This window comes from Sorex fumeus, unplaced genomic scaffold (assembly GCF_029834395.1).
Source record: "Sorex fumeus unplaced genomic scaffold, SorFum_2.1 ptg000007l, whole genome shotgun sequence".
NCBI classification, from domain to species: domain Eukaryota; kingdom Metazoa; phylum Chordata; class Mammalia; order Eulipotyphla; family Soricidae; genus Sorex; species Sorex fumeus.
This window is the reverse complement of record NW_026606064.1, coordinates 21,995,841-22,011,212: the sequence shown is the minus strand read 5'-3', so window position 1 is coordinate 22,011,212 and position 15,372 is coordinate 21,995,841. Positions and strand designations below refer to the sequence as shown.

At 42.6% G+C, this 15,372-nt stretch overlaps 1 protein-coding gene across 1 annotated transcript in view; it reads left to right on the top strand.

The window, feature by feature from the left end:
• KIAA1549L (KIAA1549 like) overlaps positions 1 to 15,372 on the top strand; it is a 310,071-nt gene that overhangs the window by 253,878 nt on the left and 40,821 nt on the right. Inside the window, exons 15-16 of the mRNA XM_056135481.1 lie at positions 6,542 to 6,759; positions 12,393 to 12,522. Of these exons, the coding sequence (XP_055991456.1) occupies positions 6,542 to 6,759; positions 12,393 to 12,522 (348 nt within the window). The remainder of the gene's footprint in view (positions 1 to 6,541; positions 6,760 to 12,392; positions 12,523 to 15,372) is intronic.

The window sequence follows — 15,372 nt, the reverse complement described above, 5'->3', positions numbered from 1 at the left end:
GTAATTCCTGAGTGCAGAACCAGAAGTAACCCGTGAGAATTGCTGGCTGTGACCCCAAAGGCACTGTAGCTCTGTAGCACTGTCCTCCTGTTGTCATCAATTTGCTTGAGCAGGCACCAGTAACGTCTCAAAACAAATTGTGAGACTTGTTGTTACTGTTTTTGGCATATCGAATACATCACGGGGAGCTTTCCAGGCTTTGCCATGCAGGCGGAATACTCTCGGTAGCTTGCCAGGCTCTCCAAGTGGGGCGGAGGAATCAAACCCGGGTCGGCCACATGCAAGGCAAATGCCCTACCCTCTATGCTATTGCTCCGGCCCACCCCAAAAGCAAAATAGAATAAATAAGGTGAAGGCAGGTGGGCCGCAAGCTGGACTCTCTGGCAGCAACTCATTTCCCTTCTTGAAAAACCATATCAAATGTTTATAGTTTCATTCTTTTGAACTTGTAGTTCATTTTATGTAAAAAGAACTATAAATTGTTGGGGGAAAACTTGTGTCAGGAGATTCTGGAAAAAAATCTCTAGACTAATTGGGGAGGGTGACCTCGAAAGCCAATTGTAATCGACACAGAGATCAGGAAGTCTCAAGAAAGAAAACAAGTTGTAAACCTGAATAAGTAATAAGCAAATAATAATAACCATAGAAAATATACTTGTAAAGGCACAAAAAACTTTAAGAAGTGATATTAAATTGTCACAGAAAGAGAACAAAGAGCCATTTTTCCTGTCCAGAAATGAATCCTTGTTCCATTTTTGGTAGTTCATGGAATGGCCCTGGTTGGCATTTGGATTGGAAAAGAGCCCTGAACTGTTCTCTGTAATTTGCTTTCTTGTGGCATTTGAAGCAGATTGTCTTATAATTTTCTTCCTTTTTCTCTTAAGGGTAGCTTATTACAGTGAGAAAAAAACAGCATAAATCCAAAGCCATAAATCTTCCTTTATGAATTATAGGACATCCTTTTAAAGAAGGTTGTTTTAAAGAAAACATAACAACACAGAAAGTTCAGAAAATGAGAGAAAAATCACTATAATTTCACTATCCTAAGATAGCATCTGTTTTCATGTTTTCACCTTCTCTTCAAGAATTTGGTTGAACTCATGTGTACTTCAGATTCTTACCCTACATAGACCACTGTGCGTCTTATATCTTAAACATTCATTGTATTTTTCTGGTACACCTATCACTAGATTATATAAGTGTACTGTGAATTAGAAAAATAATCTTCCTTTGTTTACACTTTCCAGGTATTTTTGTTGGTTTGTTTTAGTTTAGAACTTGATTTTGTGTATGTTTCTGGTGGGTCACCCTCCACAGTGCTCAGGGTGTCATCCTGGTCATGCTCATGAGACTATAGGTGTGCCAGGGTTTCTAACCAGGGTCAGCTGTGTGCAAGGCAAGCGCCTTTCTATACTATCTTCCCAACCCCTGTTTTTGATTATTATAAATAATACAATCAACAATTTTACATGATCATTTTTTTAAAAGGGGGGTGGCATTGGGGCCACCCTCAGAAGTGCTCAGGGTCAATTCCTGACTCTGAACTTAAGAATTACTCCTGGTAGTGCTTGAGGAACCATAAGGAATGCAGGGATTAGACCCAAGTCTTCTGCAGGTGTGGCAAGTGCCCTATCCACTGTACTGTCATTCCAGCCTATCACTGTCACTGTCACTGTCACTGTCCTCCTGTTGTTCATCGATTTGCTCAAGCAGGCTCAGTAACATTGAAGCCTGATAAGCTACCCATGACGTATTCTATATACCAGCTCATCACATATGATTTTTAAACCTGTTAGTTTTAAATATCTTTGGACTTTCAAAAGAGTTGCAGTTATACTACAGTTTTCCTATATACTTGTTCCCTAGACACCTCTAATGTGAGTATTTTACCACACTGTAGAGTAAGTGTAAAACCCAGGAAATTATTATGGATATAATACTATTAACTATAATCTGTATAGATATTAACTGTAATCTATTTAATCTATAGATGACAATTGCATTTTACTGACTCTCCTGCTAATGTTTTATTATGTGTATTCCAGAATCCTGGTTGGTATTAAATTCTCTCCTTCAGTTTCTATCTGGAACAGGCCCTTAATCACTCTTTGCAACTATGCTTTGTCTTTATGACCATTACCCTGGAAGAACGTTAGTCATTAATCATGCTGAAAGTCCCTCAGTTTGGGCTTGTCTGATGTTTTCTCAGGATGGAATTGAGGTTATACAGTTTGGGCATAACCACCGGAGTGCAATGCCCATTCATGAGCATTGGCATTTAGGAAGTATTTGATACTGATGTGTCTGATTACTGGTGATGCTAACAGCTCTCAACTTGGAATCTCTTGGAATGTTGCTTTGGGGAAATTGCAGACATGAACTCCTGGCTTAGAGGATATCATGCTAACTTCTCTGTACTGCTTTTTTTCCAGAGAGAACAAGTAAGATTTGTGAAATGCTGCCAGCCTAAAAATGTTATTAGTGCCCAGGTTGGGGAGATCTTGGCAAACGTTAGAAAAAACATGTCCTCCAGTTTCTGTTTCTTCAAATGCAGTAAAAATAAAGCTAAGAAGCAATCTGGTGCCACTGAACAAGTTAGAGCTGGTTTATATCTCACCACTGCATGGATTCATTGCCAGAATACATTACCTAATGAACAGCTTTGCTACTTGCCTGATGGACCAGAACTCTGGGAATTTGAGTATTTGAAAGGAGGCGGTATAGTTTTTCAGACTCACAATGCCTGCTCACTGCATAGATCTTTGACCTGACTTCCATCATACATAACTATCTTTATCAATCAGACACAACTAATCTTGAACCCCATCTTCAGTAAACCCAGGCTTTGGTGTGCATTTCAGATAACCTGCTTCTCAAAGCTGGTGTGTCTTTCTGCTTTTCCTTCCTCTCAAAACAAAATGAGGGCTGGAGAACTTGTAAAGGGCTTACGATGCTTTCTTGTTGCAGTTGACCCAGGTTTGATCCCCAGCACCACATATAGTCCTCTGAGCATAACTAGGAGTTACTCTTGAGCACAGAGCCAGCAATTTCTCCCAGAGTACTCGGTTGTGCCCCTGCTTCACCATTTCCCAAAATTAAAACAAAACTCAAGGAAATGCAGAGTAATTATCACGGGCATGAAGAAGGTGCAGGGATATTCCAAGACAAAATTCTGCAGTGCCAACCTGTTCCCCACACCCCTCCCACCGATGCCTTCTCCTCCCCCCACCCCCATAGGGCTCTCGTGCTGCTCAGTTCAAGCCCTACCCAAGTGCTTCCATCTCAATGCATTGAGCTCTTGAGCTGTTCATTTTCTTGCCTCTCCTCTGAGTCAACTTCTCTCTCCCTTAGGTTTAAATATAAATTAACCCTACACAGCCCACGTTAAACACTAATGCTTTACTGTCAGTTTATATCCAGCTGTGTTGTAAGCACACCAGAAGTGCATGTAATCTCATGCAATCCTAACAACAGCCAGGACTGCCTTAGTAATGGAGAGATGTTCTGAGAAATGCATCCAGAGACAAATTCACCACTGGGCAAAGATCATGCAGTGCAATTATACACACGACACCTGTATATGGTGACCACCAACATTTTTGTATGTGGTTTGTTGTTGACTGAAATGTCATTACACAGTGTAATGTATTCATTTTTCTTTTCAACTCCCTCAGACTGAGAGGAACTGAGGCACAGAAAATTTAAGTAATGTATCTAAAGTCACTCAGCTCAAAAAAGCCAAGGCAGGGCTTAAATCCCAGGCAGTTGGTCTGGAGGATCAGAATGTGGCACAGAGGTAGAGGACATGTCCAGAATGTGTAAGATTCCAGAGTTCCAAGTCTCAGAACTAATAAATAAATAAATTGCACCAGACAATTGGTCTGGGTCCAGAACCTACACCCTTTGCCAATGTTTTATGTTGTTTCATCATTAAGAGGTGAATGACTAAAAGCAACAGACTAATCCTCCCCAGAAGTGCAGAAGTGTTTGCCCAAGTCAACTCTGTTGCACATTTCAGTAGGAGTTGGAGAAGGGAGACAGAGAAATAATATAGTGGGTAGGGTGCTTGCCTTGCATGTAGCCAACCGGGTTTGATCCCTGGCATCACAATGGTCTCCTAAATCCACCAGGAGTGATTCCTGAATGCAGAGCTAGGAGTTTGATCCCCAGCAACACATATGGTCCTCTGAGCATAACCAGGAGTTACTCTTGAGCACAGAGCCAGCAATTTTCCCCTGAGTACTCAGTTGTGCCCTTGTTCCGCCAACAGTGCTCAAGTGAGCCCTGAGCACTTCTGACTGTGTCCTAAAAACAAAACAACCTAAAAAACAATTGGGGACAGTGAGGCCTGAGAGACAGTACAGGGCTTAAGATGCTTGCACATGGCTGGCCCTAGTTTGATCTCTGTCGTCACATATGGTCGTTTGAACCCTGCCAGGAATGATCCCTGAGCATAGGACCAGGAGTAAGTTCTGAGCACCTCCGGGTGTTTCCCAGACCCTCCCTTCACCCCCATCGAAAGAGTGGGGGCTGAATGAGACTGCTTTAATTGGCTTAAAAAGGAGATACTGCCCCAATGTTTCTTGGAAATGAATTTATCTTGGATGGGAATCCTAAACCTATACTCACCTGTGACACCTGGAGAAAGGGGAACAGATGAGTGCTCTTATCACATGGGCCTTGCCTTGATTTCCTTGAAGTCTTGACCTTCTAACAGATTTCAAGTTAATCATTCAAACAGAGAAACTTTAAGAAGAAAAAGAGCTTTAATTTAAAGCAAAGTGTCTTAACTGAAGGCTATATGGCCCCCAGTAGACCCCAGGTTATTCCAAGGAGGTAATAGCAAAATCATATTAGTGGGGGACCATGGAATAAACTAGGGGCCCAAAGGTAGGAGGGGGACTACAGAAAAGAAACAAGGTCAGACGGGGTCACGGTAAGAAAAAGGTTATGAAAGCTATGGTACATAGACAAAATGGAATACTACACAGCCATTAGAAAGATGAAGTCATGAAATTTGCTGATACCTAGATGGATCTGGAGAGTATCATACTGAATGAAATGAGTCAGAGGGACAGGGACAGACACAGAATGATTGCACTCATTTGTGGGATATAAAGAAACATAGTAGGAGAATAATGCCCAAGAAAAATAGAAATGAAAGTGGGAGAACTGGTCCTTAGTAGGAAATTTACAAAGGGGGATAAGGGGATTAGGACAGGGAGGGGACCACTATGACAGTGATAGGGGACTTGGTCACTTTGGACAAGGCCTGGGTGCTGAAAGGAGGTAAAGTGATATGCATGATACCCTTTCAGTAACAATGCTGCAAACCACAGTGTCTAAAAGGAAAAGGGGGGAAAGTCCCTGCCATAGAGGCATCCTGGGGAGAGGGAGGGAAACTGGGGACATTGGTAGGAGGAAACTGACACTGATGAAGTGATTGGAGCTCAAACATTGTACTTAAGCATGAATAATTTTGTAACTTTGTGATTTAGGATGATTCCATAATTTTTTTAGAAGAAAGAAACATTTAGAATGCCTGGTCTAAAGCATTATGAACAGTGTGTCCAAGAGGCCAGATTCATGGCTCTGATTGGTCAGAATCTTTCAACACTCAGGGCTTTTCCCTGGCTTTGTACTCAGGGGTCACTCCTGACAGGGTTCAGGGGACCATAGTGGTGCCAGGGATTGAACCTGGGCCAGCTGCATGCAAGATCAGTGCATTACCCACTGCACTATCTCTCCTGCCCAAGCTTTTCTTTTTTTCTTGAAATTTATTTTTATTAAGACACCGTGGTTTGCAGGGCTGTTCATAATAGAGTTGTTTCAGACTACAGTGTTCCAACATCAGTCCTTCGACCAGTGTGACCTTCCCTCCACCAGTGTCCTCAGGTTCCCTCCCACCTCTCAGCCTGCCCCCTTGGCAGGCACACAACAAATTTACTTCATATTGCTTGCAACAACAAAATCTGGAGGCATGGCGAGTAGAATTACCAGACAATAAATCAATAAAAGTCAATTTGTGATGATTGGTTGCCATGTGGTTCGAACTTAGGTAAATGAAGAAATTACAATCATTTTTTTTAAAAAAGAGAAAGATCGAGATGCACAAGCGTCAGCTCCTAAAGGTAAGTGATAGCGTGCAGAGCCCTTGGGAGCAGGGTGTCTGCTCCTTCTTCTGCTCCCCTTTATCGCATCCTCTCTGAGCACTGCTGTTTTATCCAGCCAGGGACCAGCTAAACAGCTAGGAGAGGCCTTCGGGGTCCTCAGGACTGGGACTTGAGTAGGGACACCAAAAGTCGGAGGCTTCCATCCAGGAAAACAGAGAGAGTTTGGGGGTGGGGGGTAGGGAAGTGAGGGTCAAGGCCCATACCACGTAGTTGATGTGGGTTTGGAAATAGGATCCAAGGAAGCTCTGGCTGGCTCTGCAGAACAGAGGGGAAGGGCAGGACAGCTCTTCCAAGGAATCCTGGTTGTCTGAGGAAAGCCTCCCAGTGCATCAGTGTGTGGGCCTGAGACTGGTTCTCTCTCCCCCCAGGTGAACAAAGCCCTGAAACAGAAGTCAGACATCGAGCACTATCGGAACAAGCTGCGCCTGAAAGCCAAGAGGAAGGGCTATTACGACTTCCCCCCGGTGGAGGCCAACAAAGCACAGACAGAGAGAAAAAAGATGTATGAGAAAGCCCCCAAGGACGTGGAGCACGTTTTGGATCCAGACCCAGAGCTGTGTGCCCCGTTCACGGAGGCTAAAAACAGGTGTGGGCTCCCGGGGATTCGCTGCAGGTCACCAGAACAGGGTGGCAGGTGGGTGGGTAGAGGGCGGGCAGGCCATTGCGTCCTGGTTCCTTGATCTGCTCCCTCGGGACTGTCCTCCTGCAGGCTGCTGATCTGGACCACATGGTCTGTGCCGGTAGTTATTCCATAATGAGTCTGAAAGAGAATAAAATCAGGCCTTTTAAAAAAACAAAATCTATGTGAGCAAACAACCATAATTGTCCTTCAGCTTAATGATATTTTCAGACCAGTAGCGGTGTAATTGCTGGGAGAAGATATTATTACCTACCTGGTTAGATGACTTCCAGATCATAGGCCATTGTCTTTTTCAATGAGTTTCATGGTTCTCATGCATGAGGGAAGCAAATTGCGTGCTTCACGTTTCCATTCAGCTTCAGTAAGTCGGCACCACATCGCTGCCCAGAGCTCTGCTCCATGCTAAATTCATCTCTTTAATTCATACATGTGCTCTTTTATGTGGCGCTTATGATCAGATCCTGTCTATGAAGCACAAGGTAAGATGCTAAATATTACAATGGTGTCTGCTTTTCCTTATTTATTCATTTGTGCAACTTATCCAACAATTTATGGGGGACAGCATCGTTGATTCACTACTCTTATGGAATTTAAGTTCTGATGGGAGAGAAGGGCAACGATCTCTGAAATTTATTATTCACAAGTATAATGATTTAGGTGTTTTTGTTTCTTTGTTTATTGGTTTGGTTTGGTTTGGGGGCCACACCTGGTGGTGCTCAGGGCTTTCTCCTGGTTCAGTGTTCAGGGGTCCCTCCTGGAGGTGCTCAGTTGTGTGCAAGGCAAATGTCCTGCCCTCTGAACTCCAGACCTATATGATGGGTTTTGAAATATGAAATTTTGCATAACTATCTAAGAGGGGCGGGAGCTATAGTATATATAGGAGGCAAGGTACTTGACTTGCACATAGCTGATCCTGGTTCAATCCTTGGTACCCCATATGGTCTCCCAAGAACCACCAGGAATAAATCCTGAGTATTGCCAGGTGTGGCCCCCAATTAAATAAATATATAAACAAATAAGTTGAGGGGACCTAGGTCAGGCCAGTGATTGGAACTGGAATTCTTCCCAGTTTTATTGCTAGCTAAGCAGTGTGTGATCCAACCAACTGGGTCAAGGAGAAAACCTAGAAAAGTTTAGTAGACTGCGTGGCCTAAGGCATCTGACTTCGGATTAGAAAAATTGAACATGCTTACCTTTCTTTTCCCACACTCTTTCACCTGAAGTATTTCATTTCCATAAGTTGAGACGTCTCTTTCAAATACACATTCTCCTTGGTGACAGAGCCCACGACTCCTGCACACCCCATTGTCTGGGAGGATACACTGTCTATAGGCTAGGGGGACAGGGCAGTCCCTGGCCCAAGTGGGTATTTATTAAAAGAAAAATAGCCAAATAACAGAGTTGGATGGAAGCTATAAAGCTAAGATGGGCAGTGGAGCTAAATGTTATGAATAGAATTGAGAGAATTATTTTCAGTAACGAAAAGGAGATTCTAAATCAGAGCTGAATTTACTCTGCTTCTAACTAGGTTTGCTGGGTATGGTGAGCCATTGACCCAAACTTGAGTGATGACAGAGGTCATCGCAGGTGTCACTATGTGGTTAACTGTAGAAGAGAAAGGATAGATTTTTAAAGAGGAGGGTGATTGGGTCATATCTGGTAGTACTCAGTGAGTACTCCTGGATCTCAGCTCAGGGGTCACTCCTAAAGGGGTCAGGGGACCATATGTAATGCCAAGGATCAAACAGAGGTCAGCTGCATGAAAACTGAATTTCTTACCTACTGTGCCCTCTCTCCAGTCCCCAAAAGGGGTGCATTTGTAGGGAGGCTGGTATGAGGGTGGGGTGCTTATTTTTGCTTTGCACTTTGGGAATTTTCACTTTAGCAGCCTTTTAATGACTGGGCCAGGGGATTTGTTTTGGTTGGACTTCTTACCATACTCAAATAGTGAATCAAAGACTATGTTCAAAGGAGAGCAATTTAGTCTGGAAATAATTTGAGAAATAGGTACAGGTTTCTATTTTTTTTTTAATAAGGAGAATGAACCAAATTAAGATGTAACCTGACTCATTAGCCAAAATTCAGCCAGGGCTTTTGAGGCTCTGGGAGGCCCAGGTGTGTGAAGGCAACTCAAAGTAATGTCAATTGAAAATATGATGTAATGATGAAAAGCACAGAGAAAAAGTTAAGGCAGAAAACAGAGTAAGTGCAGGTCAGGTGAGGTGGGAATGGAGCTGGATCAGCAAGAGCCAGGGATTGTGAGGGATTAGCAGAGATAAAGACCCATGTTCCCACCAGAGAAATTTGCAATGTTACTCTTGTTGTAGTACTGGCCATGGATTCCAGAGGGTGCTGTCTGTGGGTCATGTTATCAAAGCTTAAACCTCCCTGTTAACTTCTGTTCACAGTTTCTGTCTCCTTAAGTTCCTCTCTTAAGGACCCAGCCACTACTGTGTACACATCAGCAGGAAATCATTCCAGATATAGTATTGGGACCAGAATTTTCCCCTGAAACTCATTAAATCAAGGGATGAGTTTAGATTCCAAATGCTGACTCATTCCAAAATCTTTTTTGAAAGACTCTTCACAGCCTGTTTTTTCTTTCCAAAGTCAAAATAGCCCCATTTTGGTGTTATCATGTACCCAGAGATAACACGTGCTTTATTTAACTGAGGCAGTGCTTACCCTGCCTTACCCATTCTTTCTTGTTTTAACCACAGTAAAGGCTCTTATCCACTGAAAACTTCCACCGACACTGAAATATTCCACATATGTGATGGTGATCCCAATAGATTCAATCGCAGAGCCATGGTGTGTGTAAGTCCTTACCAGCATTTCTCAGCCTTTTTCCAACCATGGTCCGTTTCTGATCTTTTTTCCTTCCTGTGGCTTCCTGTCCTACTGGTTAGCCCCCAAGTCTTGGTCTCCATTTACACAATTTTTACCCTTGGCCTCTTGGACTACCCTAGAACCCACAGGACATGTGGCTCCTGGTTGAGAAACACTAGTCTATACCATCTAGGATGTTGTCATTACATTTATGACACACACACTTTGATGAAATAAGCTCACACAAATTTCTCAGAAAATAACCCTGTCATTAGCCCCTGATTATAATTTATCAACCAGGGTCCAATTTATTTCTAAATAGGGACTCATACCACAGATATGGGTGGTTTGGTCAATTGAGATCTTTGTTACTGAAGACTTACTTTAAGCTGTGTATCATCATTGAAATTGGTCTTTGATGGACATAGAGATTACTTATTACTCCAGTATCTATGCACTCATTGATGTTCTTGAAAGGGCAGAAACAGTTGTGTCATTGTTGTACTTTTAATACTTCCAAAATAACTAATTTAAAAGTTTCTAATCCTAGTGTTTACTTCTCCACCACCCTTATTAGCAAATCGTTTCTAAATGGGCTAATTGGCAATCTCAGGACAGTTGTGAAGTCTGCTTTTTTTTCCAAAAGTGTCTTGAAATTAGGTCAAGGAAAAGAGTTCTTTCGGTTCTTCCCTCAAGTGTGAGTCCATCAGAACAGATTCTGTCTCACAGAGTTTTATTCCATTGCTACAGGAAACTCCAGTTGCAGAGAACTACAGCACAGGGGTTGAAATATGAAGTTTAAGCACCTCTTAGTCGATTGCGAATGATAGAACTGTAGCACAAACCAGTTAAATACAAGACATTTATCACTGAACGTTGTGGAAGGTCAGATTTCAGGCACGGTTAGATTGAAGCAACCCCACAATGTCCCCCACACTTATCTTGCCCTCTCCTTACTCTTCTGACTCATTTTCAGATTGGTTCACAGTGGCAAACTGGCTGGCAGAAACTTCAGGTTTAGAAACCTCCATACCAAAGAGAAGGCTTCTCCCAGGTTGCTCTGCCAGAAGCACAGGTTTTCAGCCTCATAGGGAGAACACAGGTGCCCCGCTCTGAACATTCACTGTGGGGATGCGATGCCACCATCGTCCAACCTGAGCCTCATGCCTTCCCCTGGAAGAAGGGTGCTTCCCCAAAGCATCACAGTGCTCTCACAGAAATATGAGTGTCAAGAACACCAAGTGAACAAAGACTACAGTTAATCTTCAAATGTATAAACACCTCATAGTGAGGGAGAAGGTCTAATAGTGTCTGTGAGGCAAATTGCAGGGGGCATGTTTTGCCCAGGAGTTACAGTGTCTATTCTAGACTAACAGTCTGTGACTGTCATAACTGGGTTTGTGATCGTGAAGAGGTGTGTGTGCCTGCCAGGTTTTTGGTTTTCTTCTCGGTGCTGGGAATAGAGAGTGCAGCCTCTTTACCTCTAACTCTTGAGTGGGTTAAGATCTTACAGTGGAAGCAAGAGGTGGTTCTCTGTGCAAATCTAAAATACAAGTTACGCTTAGCAGAGTTGCACAGCAGAAACGTGCTGGGCCCATAAAATACACATTAGTCACAGAGAGTATTTATTGTTGAATGGAAGGGAAATAGCCATGGCTTTTATCCCGCCTGCATCATTCTGCAGAGTCATATGAGAGTCACCTGTCCCCACTGGGTCTGTTGAGGAAGAAGAAAAGCAAAGCAATAGTCCTCACTCTCTTGCTGTTTCCTTCCTCCTCCTCAAAAAACACTCCCCTTATGATAAGTGGAACAAGACAAGATGACAATTGTCTGCATTTCCCAGGGTCAAAGAGTGGAGCCTCTGAGGTTGTCAGTCCCTGATTACATGGGTGTGACTTATTTAGGTCTCAGATGAAGGGCACACCTCTCTCTTCATACTTCTTCCCAGATCATTCTATCTGAAGTCTCTCCCATCCCAGTTACACTGGTCATACCTGGTTTTTCTTTAAAAGCACTTAGCACTCTCTGAAATTGTCACATTAATTGTCTCTTTCTCTCAGAGAGCAAGGCCATATCTGTCTGGCTCACTGTGGGGACTCATCATCCTCCACAGTGCCTGGTACCTTGTAGCCACTCAGTAAATATTGGAGGGATAGATAAGAGATGGATGGATGATAGATGAAAGATGGATGGACAGGCGAAGGGTAAAAAAGCCCAGTTTGCCTCTCGGTTTATGGTTTCATACCTCAGAAGGGAACCCACTCTTAGGAAGGTGAAAAGAACACCTATTGATACATGCACTTTTGTGCATCCCATTAAACCATAGGGTTTACTAAGGAATCATGGAAGCCTCTATGAGAAATCAGAAATATTCAGAGGAGCAGGAGATTGCTGAATCAACAGTCAACAAAAGCAAGACTCTTCTCTTCTTGTCCTACAGGGTCAAGGGAGCCCCTGGCCCTGTCATCAGCAGAATTTTAGATGAGGTTGCAGTGCTGTAATTGATTGTTTTTACCTAGTTTCTATATGAAGAACATTTATAGTCCAACCAAATGGTTATAGTATCTGGGGAAAATATTTTTTATTCCACCTTTCTCTGATCCCCTAACAGCTGAGTGACAAATACCATCAATTCTGAGAGTTGCAAGGCAAATCCAAACCCTCCATTGGTTCCCTGTTGTTTGGATGAGTGGAGAATTCCATCTGTCAGGGCATTTGCTGCATCATAACAGTAGTTGAATTTTCTTCAGGCAACAGATGAAAAACTCTGTCTACCGAAGCCGGCAGTCTCTGAACAGCCCAAGTCCAGGAGAAACAGAGATGGACCTTCTGGTTACTCGGGAGCGACCCCGGCGTGGAATTCGTAATAGCGGATATGACGTAAGTCTAACGGGCTGACAGAAGTTCAACCTTGGTTTTCCTCTGACAGCCAAAGGGAGATACAGCATCCCATATTGTTTTTGTTCACTGTGTATTTGTGGAGTTTTTAAAAATGTACTAAAATGTTTTGTATGTTTCCTTATGGCCTACGTGTTTTTCACAGTAAGATTACTTGAAATGTGCCTGAGAAGCAAATGACTGCTTTAAACGATGGATCCTTAGAAGATCTCACTTTCTAAATGTAATGATTTTTATGGATGGTGCATTATCAATAGACTCCACAGAGATTCTATAGGTGCTTAAGTTTGACCCCCTCTTGTCTTTAGAAACTCAGTAGGAGCCTAGCTGTGGGTTAGCTTACATTGGAACACAAAGCTTTTTTTAATCCTTAGCATTGTTAAGGAGTTGGATTTGTTCCTGATTTCATAACTCCTCAATATGCCATGGAAACAGTGAGGTGTCCAACAGAGTGACTGGCTGATTTCAGACGCTGAAGCACATATAAGTGCTCCATGATGTAAGTCCAACTGCAAGAGATTCTTCTAACCCCACCAGACGTCCTGGCCCATGAGTTACAGACTTGGTGCCTCCTCCAAAGTTGTTTGTATCCTGCCACAGGTATTTGCACTGATGAGTTCCCGTGAACGCTGCTGGGATGAGATGTGCAGGAATGCTTCACCCTGCCAGAATTTCAAATGGGCATGCTTAGATGCTTAGGTTTTGTGAAGAAGGCTTATTTTCCATTCCCTTCGAACATTTTTTAATTACAAGTGAAAATAACTTTGTAATAAAGATTTTTGCTCTGACAAGTCTAGATAACTCTAGGTTATCATTTGAGAAGTTGTCATTCGAAAAGGATGGCCTAGCTAGACCATGCTAACTGGAAGGCTTGAAAAAATGCACTCCCTCAGGAAGGGACACTGCCCTTTTTATATAAAAGTTTGGTGGTTTAGTTTTGTAAACTATGGGAAACTGTGGGAAAATATTTTTATTTTCCTGCCAGGTTAGATGATTCTGTTAATTTCCTTTCTCATAAAAAAAAAATCTTTCTCTTGTCAAACTCTGTCATCAGTTGGATAATCAATCAGTTAAAAATCATATATTTGAGATTTCCCATTGCTTTCCCTACCCACCACTGAACATTTTTCCTGGATGCTTGGAATTTGGGGAACTTGATATGATTCTGAGTTTATTTCAAGATTATTATTAATAGGTATCTTGTGGGCTTCTAGGCACAGCCGTTTTTTACAGTTTGCGGAAACAGGCCAGAAGTTTCCCTATCAGTCCTAAAAAAAGAACTTTGCAGATTTATTTTTAATACTGTGAGTTGATTTACAGTATTTACTTAATACTTTCGGAATGTCATGTTAGTAATTATCTAAAACAATAGAGGGTCTTTAGGGTTGTTTTTTTTTCTTGGAAAGAAAACCCTTTCTTCTTCCCTTTCACGGCTGTTAACAGATAACTGGGGCTTATACATGCATGGTGATGGTGCTCACACACATACTTCCTGGGATCCAACCCCTCAAGTTGTGGTACTTGCCCACAGTGAGTACTTCTGTTTGTAGTACTCACTGGGAGTCGCTGTGGTGCTCACACATGCATACACATTGGGGCTGAATTCCTGACTTCAGTGCTCACAAATCCTTTTCGGTTGCTTTGCATCCTGGGGAGGCGGGGTGAAGGAGACAGTTGAGGTATTCACACACACACATCTGTCTGTTCCATGGAGATTACAGTGCTCTGTCAGGGTCCCAGGGGCTCCAGAATATAGGGGTGCTAGGAGTGTCCTCAGCACATGCAGGTAGTGTTGGGAATCAAACTCATGGTATTATGATTGCAAGGCAGCTGCTTTTGCTACTGAACTATCTATCCCCTGTATCCTGCAAAATTATAATAGAAGGTTGCTAACTCTAACTAATATGTATAAAGACTCTGGTTACAACTTACTTTAGGAGAGGCAACTTATTAGATGTTCTATTAAGTGAGTGAGAGAGGGAGACAGAGAGAGAATAACATGCTATCTTAAAAAATATAAACAAATTTTTGCAAACCATGATGCCCAAAGTAGGGAGCGAATAAGAAAGAAGGTGCTTGCCACAGAGGCAGGGGGTTGGAGGGGGGTGGGGACGGCAGGAGGGATACTGGGGACATTGGTAGTGGAAAATATGTACTAGTGGAGGGATGGGTGTTCGTATGACTGAAACTTAGTCATGAAACCTTTGTAACTATCTCATAGTGATTCAATTTAAAATTTTTTAATTTAAAAAAATAAGCAAATTTGAAACTGGAGAAATAGTACAGTGTGAGGGTGCTTGCCTTATATGTGGCCTACCTGGGTTCAATCCCTGGCATCCCGTATGGTTCCCCAAATCCTGGTAGAAGTGATCCTTGAATGCAGACCCAGGACTAAGACCTGAATGCAGCCAGGTGTGTCCCCTTTACCCCTCCCCCCAAATAAAAACAAACAAAGCAAATTATACTTAGGAGTAAATGATCATCCAGGGAACTGTTTCAAGAATTTATCCAGGGGCTAAGTGAATAGTAGGTAGGACATTTGCCTTGCACACGGCTGAACTAGGTTTGATCCCTGGCACCCCATATGGTCCCCTGAACACTACCAGGAGTGATCCTTGAGCTCGGAGCCAGGAGTATGCCCTGTGGCACAAAAAATAAAAATAAAACCAAAACAAGAAAAGAAAATAATTTAGCCAGTTGACTATAATGATAAAATTGACTCCTATATCCTTATTCTAATGCTATGAAAAGTAGCTCTCATGACTGTAGAACCAGGTTATATATGCACTACAGAGCTATTTCTATTTCAGTCTTGTTTGTATGTGTTATGAA